The 10,701-nt window shown below is 42.6% G+C and overlaps 1 protein-coding gene across 1 annotated transcript; it reads left to right on the top strand.

Moving 5' to 3' along the window:
- Nucleotides 1–2,077: 2,077 nt before the first annotated feature.
- Nucleotides 2,078–9,318, top strand: LOC131239632 (receptor-like kinase TMK4). The gene is made up of 2 exons (XM_058237432.1): nt 2,078–4,483; nt 8,346–9,318. The coding sequence occupies exons 1-2, from the start codon at nt 2,224–2,226 to the stop codon at nt 8,918–8,920; spliced, it is 2,835 nt and encodes a 944-aa protein (XP_058093415.1). The 5' UTR covers nt 2,078–2,223; the 3' UTR covers nt 8,921–9,318.
- Nucleotides 9,319–10,701: the final 1,383 nt, after the last annotated feature.

The following is a 10,701-nucleotide window of genomic DNA, read 5'->3' as shown; positions in this document are numbered from 1 at the left end:
AAAAAACCTTCAGCTCATGAAAGTTTTGGATTAAGTTGATATTTATGTTTTCCCTTTGTATAGGTCTATGTTGAATAAGTTAGATGGTGAACAAACATTAAGATGAGCTCTAGCAGGGGCAGTGAAAGTTCAATCCCCACCGTCTCATGTGGTGTGGTCCACTTGAACTTTCCATCTACTTCTTTTTCAGGATGACACGATATAATGAAATATCAAATTAAATAGATGGAGTGGATAAAACATATACATCATGATGGGCCCACAAAGCTCTTGACATGATCGTTTGGCTGTGGTTACATCCAGGTGGGGTAGTACCCAATCAGAGCCCTACGATGACCTGACATTCCTGTAAAGGAATCTGTGAGAGATTGGAGATTAAAATCCTAACCTTGAAAACTTTGTATGGTTTATTAAGATTAAATTGCTACTTATGAAAACAGTGGAGATGTTTATTTTAAATCCACCTTATTACAAGGTCACATGGGTTGTTATAAAGGAAAAATATAAATATATCAGTTTGATCCAAAGCTTATGTGCCCTGAGTGAAGTTTTCAACGGTGACCTTTAAATCCCAGCTGATTCCTGTAGCGTGGGCCACTTAAGGCCTTAATCTGTCTTTCTCTTTTGAGCTCATGCACTACAATGATCTTTCAAAGTGAATGGACGGGGTGGATAAAACATGAACATCATGGTGGGCCCCACATAACCCCGGACAGGACCCTCTATGTCACAGTGGGGTAGTACCCAATCCACGCTCGCCGGCACAAGGCGCAACCACCTATGGACGGACTGGATCTAACATGATGGACCCCACAGAGCTTAGGGCAGGTAAATCGGGAAACGGATTGCCTACTCCCCTGCCACCATGCAATGGATGGTTGTCGATGCTCTGTGGGCCTCACCATGTATATGTGTTTCATCCATGCCGTCTATCTATTTTTATAGATCATTTTATGGTAATAGACAGAACAATGAGATATATCTAAATCCCAAGTGGACCACGTTACAGTTAAAAGTGTTGAATGAGCAGTAATTATTAAAATCCTTTTGGGAGCCATAAAAGTTTTGGATCAAGCTGATCTTTCTTTTTTTTCCCTTCATCTGGGCCTGTATGACCTAATCAAGAGATTGGATGTCAAATAAACAGTATAGTGAGCCTGAGGAGGATTTTAATTTAGATATCTAATCACTATTATTTTCCTATGATGTGGTCCACATGATATTTATATTCATCTCATATTTTGGATCAGGCCTTAAGACAATTTATAAAAATGGATGAACGGAATGGATGAAACACATACATCTTGGTGGGGCCATAGAGCACCGACATCAGCCATCGGGATGGTGGCAGGGGGAGTAGCCAATCCGTTTCTGGCAAGTCGTTTCGGGAGACGGACTGGCTACTCCACCAGGCAAGTGGTCGGTGCTCCGTGGGCCCACCATGATGTATGTGTATCATTCATGCCGTCCATCTATTATATTAGACCGTTTCACGGTATGATACCAAAAATGAGATATGTACCTATCTCAAGTGGACCACGTTACAGGAAACAGTGTTGAATAAATGTCAACCATTAAAAAAAGTTTTGGAAGCCATAAAAGTTTTGGATCAAGCTGATCTTTGTTTTTTTCCCTTCATCTGGACCTGCATGACTTAATCAACAGATTAGATGTCAAGTAAACAATATAGTGGGCCTTAGGAGAATTTTAATGGTGGATATCCAATCATTATTGCTTTCCTATTGTGTGGTCCACCTGATATTTATATCCCTCTCATTTTTGTGATTAAGCCCTAACATGATATGTAAAAATGGATGAACGGAAGGGATGATACACATACATCATGGTGGGGGCCACAGAGCACCGACCATCAGCCACCGGGCTGGTGCAGGGGGAGTAGCCAATCCGTTTCCGGAAAGTCATGTCCGCCACGGGGGCCCAACACTATCCATCCATCACGGTCCATTCACGGAACAAAACTGAGATCCAGGCCGAAAACGCGTCTTTCCACCGAATAAAGAAATTTCGGCCGTTGCTGTCGTCTGTCGATCCCTACAAAACACACCATACCCCGCCAGATAAAGAAAAACAGAGTTTCCTTCTTAATCCTTCATCCCCAAATCCCAATCTCTGTCTCTTCCTCCCTCTCAGCTCTACCCCTCTCATTCTCTCTGTTAGAAGAGAGATAGAGAGAGAGAAACGAAATCCAAACAAAATCCAATAATGGGGGAAGCCAAACGCTACCTCATTCTCTCTTTCCTCATCTTCTTCCTCTCAATCTCCCCATCATCACCGGCCACCTTCCCAGATGACTTCTCCACCATGCAAAAGCTAGCCAATCTCCTCACCCCGACCCCACAAGGCTGGCTTTCCTCAACCGATCCCTGCGGAAATACGAAATGGAGCGGCGTCGTCTGTTCGTCAGGCCGTGTCGTTTCCATCAACATCGCCTCCCAATCCATCAGCGGAACTCTGCCGTCCGATCTCAACAAGCTCGCTGCCCTCAAATCCCTCTCCCTTCAGAAAAACACGCTCTCGGGCTCACTCCCATCCCTTGCCAACCTCATCAATCTCCAGGAGATCTACCTCGACGGGAACCAGTTCTCCTCCATTCCTCCTACGTTCTTCGACAACCTCCCCAGCCTCCAATCCGTCAGTCTCGATGGCAACCCTCTATTACCATGGTCAATCCCCGACCTCTCCCAATCAACCAGCCTTGCCATGTTCTACGCTAGCAATTCCAACGTCGTGGGTCCCATCCCTGATTTCTTCGGCTCTCTTCCAAGCCTTCAGTCTCTGCGGCTTTCTTACAACAACATTACCGGCGGACTCCCCCATACATTCGCCACCTCCGGCCTCAAGAACCTCTGGCTCAACAACCAGAAGTCAACCACGAAGCTGGAGGGCCCCATTGATGTGCTTGGGTCGATGACCCAGCTGTCACAGGTATGGCTGCAGACCAATTCCTTCACCGGGCCCGTCCCGGACCTCTCCAATTGCACCTCGCTCTTTGATCTGCAGCTCCGGGATAACCGCCTCACGGGGGTTTTGCCGCAATCGATCTTCACGCTCCCTAGCTTGTTGAATGTGTCATTAGGCAACAACAATCTACAAGGTCCGTTCCCGAGCTTTGCATCGGCGGTGAAGGTTGACAATGCCATAACCAACAATAACTTCTGTAATGCCAATGGGGGGCCTTGCGATCCAAGGGTGACGATGCTGCTCTTAGTTGCGGCGGGGTTTGGGTACCCAGAAACTCTCTCTGATTCCTGGACGGGTGATGACCCGTGCAGTGGGTGGTCATTTGTATCGTGCGATCCGCAAGGAAATGTCATTGTTCTGAGCCTAGCAAAGCAGAATTTGGTCGGGAGCATCTCGCCTGCCATCGCGAATCTCACATCGCTTAAAACATTGATCTTGAGCAACAACAATCTCACAGGACCGATCCCGAATGGATTGGCGGGTCTGTCCCAATTGCAGACTGTTGACTTATCCAACAATAACCTCATAGGGAAGGTGCCCGTTTTCAACCCGAGTGTGAAGTTGAACACGACTGGCAATCCGCTCCTCGGAAGCAACTCAACCGGGGGTGGGGGCGGTGCGAGTTCTGGTGGGAGTGGGTCCAGTGCATCTTCCCCAGATGGAAGTCCTGGCGGCAAATCGACCTCTTCATTCTCTGTCGGATTGATTGTTGGGATTGTTCTCGGTGTTCTTCTAATTATCGGTCTGTTAATCTTCATTTGCTGGAAGCGATCAAAATCTCGGCAGGGAAAGAGCTTCCTAAATGGGCCGGAAACAATGAAGCTGACTGCAACAGGAATGAATGGGAATGGCGTGGTGACAAGCGAACTGAATAGCTTAAGCAGCAGTGGGCATAGCAACGCTAATGTGTTTGCAATCGGGAGCATGGTTATCTCAATCAACGATCTTCGCCTGGCGACGAACAATTTCAGTGAAGATAACATTGTGGGCAAAGGTGGATTTGGGGTTGTTTATAAAGGGGTTCTCCATGACGGGTCCCAGGTTGCCGTGAAGCGGATGGAATCCAGCGTAATCAGCTCAAAAGGCACGAGTGAGTTCCAGGCAGAGATTGCAGTGCTAACCAAGGTCAGACATCGGCATTTGGTTGGTCTCAAGGGTTATTGTACGGACGGGAACGAGAAGCTTTTGGTTTATGAATACATGCCACAGGGTACTTTGGGGCAGCATCTCTTTGAAGGGGAAAATCACGGCTACGAAATACTTAGTTGGAAGCAAAGGCTTACAATTGCATTGGATGTGGCCAGAGGGATTGAGTATTTGCATAGCTTGGCTCATCAGAGCTTCATTCATCGTGATTTGAAGCCGTCCAATATACTTTTGGGGGATGATATGAGAGCCAAGGTTTCAGATTTTGGATTGGTTAAGCTTGCTCCAGATGGGAAGTACTCCATGGAGACGCGGTTGGCCGGAACGTTCGGATACCTTGCACCTGAGTATGCAGGTAAGTGTAGCTTCAACTTTCTTTGGTTTCTCTTCCATCTATGCATTCTTTTGATGCTTGCATACAAACTCAAACATTCAAATAATCGTATGCATTTTTTTGGTTCTTGCATACTAACTCAAACATTCAAATAATGTCTGATAAGGGCGTTGTGGAAGAATATGTAATATCATTGAATGTTCATTGACTATGTATTACAGGAGTCAAGGAAGTAATTTTTTGTTTGAATTTTGAAATAGTTCTACTTTATTGGTATTGGTAAAACCGTTTTATCTTAACCTGTCAGTATGCCTTCTTTCCGGCAAAATTCAAGCATTGGTAAAGAAATGTAGTATCTTAGGCTCTTTGGCTTATGCCATTTTAGCAGTGGAGAGAAATCATTCGAGATTTCAAATTCTCTACTGATACTGATTTTTCAGAAATCGCGAAACCGGGCTCTTCAATGTTGTATTGGAAAGGAAGAACTATCTTCCATCCACAAGAGCACCATTTCATCATTTTTGGAAATTCTACTAAGGGCCTGTTTGTTTGACCAGTTACCCTAGTAATGTAAAGGAAATGTGTCATCATTATGATTTTACCACTGCCAAAACAAACATGGGAATCATTGGTCAAATGTAGATGTATTTAGTAGACAAGTAATTCATAATCATTGTACATTTTCATGGCATTATTGTGAAAATACGAATTCAAACAACAACATCAGTGTACTTTGGTGATGATTTGACATGAAAGTAATTTAAAAATGCCATCATAGAAATTTACCTTAGATACACCAAACAAAGGAGTTAGTAGTCAAATGCAGATGTTGTCAAGAGACATTGTCAAGAGACTGGTGAAGTAATTTGCAATCATTGCACATTTCCTTTATTATGGTAATTGGTGAACAAACAAGCCCTAAGATTAGAATCACAAATTATTCTCTGACTGTGAGCCAATCACAGCTTGCATGCACGTAATTATTTTTATTGTTAGTATCATGAATAATGGCAACTTACTAAAACAGGAAACAGATACAAAAAGGCAGTGAGAACAGTCCCAAAGAGAGTGAACAAAGACAAAAACACCAACATAAGGAATAATCTTATCTTGGGATTTTTTTTCTCTTAACCATTTGTTATTTGTTGCATTGGTTGAACCTTTAGAACCTGTCCAGATGTTTGCATTCTAATTTTGTAGAAAATTTACAGAAGCCCAGTGCTTTTTTGTGCCTTGCTCTTAATTTTGTGTTAGTTGCTCTATAGATATTACTAGATCAGTCAAAATGCCCACAACTTCAAGAAAACATTGTGTTTGTTTCCGACCATGCTTATTTAGCTTGTGCAGTTATAGCAGTCTCCCTTTCAAGTATTCTCCTTCATTTTTCTCCTATGAGCTTTGGAGCAGATTTCGTCATCTTTGTGCAAATTATTAAGAACCCATTTGCATTCTTAGAAATCTATCATCACATCCCTTGATTCCAAGACAGTCAAAATTGAAAATGTCTAGTATAGTCTAGTCAATGAGGCATTTGCAAGAAGAGATTCCATGGTGTACGTTGTTTGAAGATGATATAGTTTTGATCGACGAGAACGGTGTGGGCATAAACTCAAGGCTAGATTTTTGGAGGGATGGTTTAGAATGTAAAGGATTTAAAATTAATTGAAGTAAAAAGAGTATATAGAGTGCAATTTTATTAAAAGTACGAGTGGAGACGAGGAATTAGTGAATAATGCTGACCAAGAAGTATTATCAAAATGACCACTTTTTGATATCTTGGGTCAATAATTCATGAGTGGAGAGAATTGAGAATTTTGTTGCCCATAGAATTGAAGCTAGGGTGGAAGACATGGAGATTTGCCTCTGGATTTTTGTGTCCTTCATGTACCAATCAAACTTGAAGAGGTATAAGACCAGCCATGCTTTTTTGGGACAGAATGTTGGACAGTTAAGGAAGAACATGTTCATTAGATGAGTGTAGCGGAAATGAGAATGTTGTGATGAATGATTAGCAAGACGAGGTAGGATAGAATTAGAATTGAATGCATTGGAGGGAACTTAGGAGTAGCATTAATGGGTAATAAGATGAGTGAAAGTAGCTTAGACAGTTTGGTCATGTGCAATGGAAATGAAGAACTACACTGGTTAGGAGTGAGTTGGTGCAAGTCGAAGGCTCAAAAAGGGCAAGGGGGAGGCCCAAAAGGATGTGGATGCAGGTAGTAAGAAAACTATTAGCTATTGCCCTTGAATCTTGATGAAGTGGAATGGCAGAACAAAATTCAGTAGTGGGGATAAGGCTTAGATGTGATGATAGTCTAGGCAACCAACCCCACCTTGGAACCTACCAATTGAACAAGACTAGTAGAGAAGCATCCACTAGCCCTTCTGCATATTCTACAACCCATATGAATCTTTAAGTGTGCACTTACTGTTTGTACTTTATACATAGTAAAATCACCCATGAAATTTTAAGCGCTAACTGAGAGGTCTCATGTTGAAATTATGCACCACTGAGAGCTCTCTTTTGCCCCGTGCACGTTTGGGTGGAAAACTCCCATTCCTCCTAGGGTGCAAGCCTTTCATTTGGACTCTCATTCTGAACAAAATCCTTAATATCGACAACCTTGAAAAGAGGAATATGGCGACGCTGAATGCGTTTCATGTGTGGAAGAAGTGAGGAATCTTTTTTTAAAAAAAATTCAGTCTGTCAATCCTTACTATGTCTGGACCTGGTAAGAAGTGAGGAATCTGTCCACCACTTTATTCTTTCATTGGCAGCCTGCACAGATATTTTATCATTTTTTCAATATAGTTAGACCCTGTTGGGCAATGAGTAGACCTGTTTCTGAAGTTATGGCCGGATGGGCTGCTGGCCATTTTTCTGTGGAGGGAATTATTTTGAAGCTTTGCGCCTTTTGCTATTCTGTGTGGTATTTGGAGAGAGAGACATGCTAGGATCTTCAAGGACAAAGTCATCCCATTGACTTCTCTCAAGCAAAGCATTGAGTGTATGGCGTTTGAGAGGGCTTTGGTGCGTCCCGAATTCAGAGGGACTTTGATTGACTCGTTGCATGAGGGAATGGATCTCAAACAAGTTCTTAAAAAACAGTATCGATCGGTGTATTTCCCATGCCCAAAAACAATATGGGATGGGATGTTTCTGACCATAACGGACCTGCATCAGACGATAAGGGCCTGTATTGGCCAAAAATATCTTCTATGCCCAAAAAAAGTTTGCAAAAAAATCTAGAAAATTGGAAATATATATATATATATATATATATATATATATATATATATATATATATATATATATATATATATATATATATATATATATATATATATATATATATATATATATATAAACACCAGGATCTATTGTTTTTTGAAAATGTTTTTAACATGTATTCAATGGTGCATCGGACCACTCTTGGACAAGAATGCTGTCTGTTGGCTTGATTGCTTTTTTGGCAATCCTATGGTCCTCATGATGCATTTTCCTAGTGACCTGGGTTTGTTTCCCCATGGAACTGTCTTGATTGTCATGCTTGATTCCCAATATCATCAGCAACATGGTGTTGGCAATGGTATGTTTTAATATTTACCTAATGTGTTTAGTAAATTTTGCAAGAGCGTTCTTCTTCCTTAATTTTCTTTTTCCTTTATAGGCCTTTTGAAATAATGGTTCTTGGAAAACGTCTTGATCAAGATAACCCAATTCTCTGACTTAAATTCTCTCGTTGATTTGGGTGGTTGTGCACTTTTTGTTAGTGAATGGCATATCTCTTTGAAGCTTTTGTGCAACACTTCATCTATCATAGATCCTAATTTGCTACTCTAAATGTTACTTGTTGAACCTGCAATTTCTATTTTGTTACAGCGACAGGAAAGGTGACCACCAAGGCCGACATCTACTCATTCGGTGTTGTCTTGATGGAGATGATCACGGGGAGGAAAGTGCTGGATGATGCACAGCCTGAGGAAAAAGTTAATCTGGTCACGTGGTTCCGCAGAGTTCTCATCAGCAAGGCTGACATGAAGATCAAGGATATTGTGGACCCCACCATTAAACCCGACGAGGACAAGGACGAGGACAAGGAAACGTTCAGCAGCATCTTGAATGTGGCGGAGCTCGCGGGCCACTGCACCGCCCGTGATCCTACTCAGAGACCAGAGATGGGCAATGTGGTAAACATTCTATCTCCCATGGTAGAACAGTGGAAGCCCGCCAGCCCCGACGATGAAGATGGCTATGACGCTGATGGCCACGAGGAGCCTCTCGCAGACCGATTAATGCGGTGGAGAGCCAATGAAGGAACATCCGCAATGGGTGCGTCCATGATAGGCGGTGGCGGGCCTTACACCCACATGACAAGCCTCGGGAGCACCCAAAGCAGCATAGTCATGGATGCTGATGGGATTCCCAGGACCTTCAAATCAAAGGACGCCCGATAAAACACACACAAGAATTTGAGGAACCATTTCCCACCTCATCCTATCTTGTGAGTTTGTCAGTTAAATTGGATGGTGTGATTGAAGAACATGTTTGCCCTTTGACAATTTACTGCTCTTCTTATGTTTTCTCATGATCATGTGTTTCAAGTCCTGAAACAGGAGAGCTTCCTTGTTGGGTTTGGATTCTTTGCTGCAACACTAACAGATTGGTTTTGATGATGGTAGAAGTAGATGTAGAGAGAGAGAGAGAGAGAGAGAGAGAGAGGTAATTGTATGATACTTTTACTGGATGAGAGATCTGTCTACCACTTGAATTTATATTTGTATTTTTTTTTTCTTTTGTTTAAAAGAATGGTTATTGGATTGAATTATAGCAAGTGGGTGGGTTTTCTTTTCTTTTCTTTTCTTTCTTTTTTTTTTTTTCCTTTTCTTTGGTTGCCTTCTTTAATGATTTTGCAGGATATGTTGGAGTTTGAGTAAGATTCTTGTCTTCCTTTCATTGCAAGCTGGCCAGATTTAGCTGCATGGATTAAGGAAGGTGGCTTGCACGTTAATTGATAAGCTATGGCATTGGAAAGGCCACTCGCTCAATTGGTTTTATTATGCTGTGGTTTGCTAGTGCACTTCCAGCCGTTCATCAAGCAGACCTGAAGCAGAAATCAGGTAACAACCCATCATCAGGTGGAACACACTTAGTATGTTGAATGTGGACTGATCCTGATTGCTGTCACACTTCTGGGTCGTTCATAAATCAGGCCAGGCTCGGAAATCAAGTGGGGCACACTAGCATGTTGAATGTGGACCGCTCGATCGTTGAGGTTTTACTCTCTGATTTTGGCATGGCCGCATAGATGGTTGGAATAGTTTGTTGAACGGCTTGGATCTTTGAGAAAATTATGGCATGTGGGCACATATGGCCTGCGAGTAGAAATGTTAATCCTACTTGAGAAATGGGCTGGCAGTAGGGAAAGCGACTGGTGTTTTGTTGGTTTGCAAAGGGTGAGTAAGAAAGCATATATGATATAAATCTATCACATGGGACGAGGGAGCAGTTAAAAGGCGATTGTTGCGATGTTGAAAAGTCGCGTGTATTTATATTTATTTATATGGGAAGGTGTTGGAAATGAGTAGGATTGTGGAGTGCTGCACATGCAGTCATGTTTGGTGGGGCCCCACTCTGATGGAAAACATCTTTTGCGTCTTAAAGTGGAGGCATTGATGGAGGTGTGGTTTTGTTGGTTTTGCCTTGAGCATGAAACATTGATACTCTGGCTGAGTGTTGTGTTGTGCATACGTTGGACGTGTGTATGTGTCTTGATCCAGGCCGTGTAATTCGTGGGACCCATTGAATTTGGACCGTTGAGTATTTTCCATTTTGATTGTTCATCTCAATAGTCAGTAAACAGAGATGACCATGCATTACGCTCCAAAATTCAGATTGGTTGGTGGATTCTAACTTCAATTAATGGACGTGTGTTTGTTGAATTTGGAACCTTGGACTATTTTTCAGCTTGGCTGGTTGATTCGGTGGACAACCTTAGGACAGTTATGGACCTTATGGTCATTCTTTTCAACGCAGATTCGGTCATGACCCAGAAATACGGACTTCTATGAGAGCTGTTACTGCGGGTCCCACCTTAATGTTTGCCAGCTCGTTTTAGGGCATGGCCCCAAAAACGAAGCTGATCAAATCTCAGATGGGCCACGCCTCAGGAAATAGTGGTGATTCAATGCTTATCATAAAAGGCTTCTCGCGGGCCGCAAAAGTTTTGGATCAAGCT

This window comes from Magnolia sinica, chromosome 3 (assembly GCF_029962835.1).
Source record: "Magnolia sinica isolate HGM2019 chromosome 3, MsV1, whole genome shotgun sequence".
NCBI lineage: Eukaryota > Viridiplantae > Streptophyta > Magnoliopsida > Magnoliales > Magnoliaceae > Magnolia > Magnolia sinica.
The sequence above is the reverse complement of the archived record's forward strand: the minus strand, read 5'-3'. Positions and strand labels throughout refer to the sequence as shown.

Bases quoted from the DNA above. Each gene is read 5' to 3' on its own strand.
- LOC131239632 (XM_058237432.1), top strand. From the start codon at position 2,224: ATGGGGGAAGCCAAACGCTACCTCATTCTCTCTTTCCTCATCTTCTTC. The intron at 4,484-8,345 runs GTAAGTGTAGCT...ATTTTGTTACAG, and splicing joins CCTTGCACCTGAGTATGCAG to CGACAGGAAAGGTGACCACC.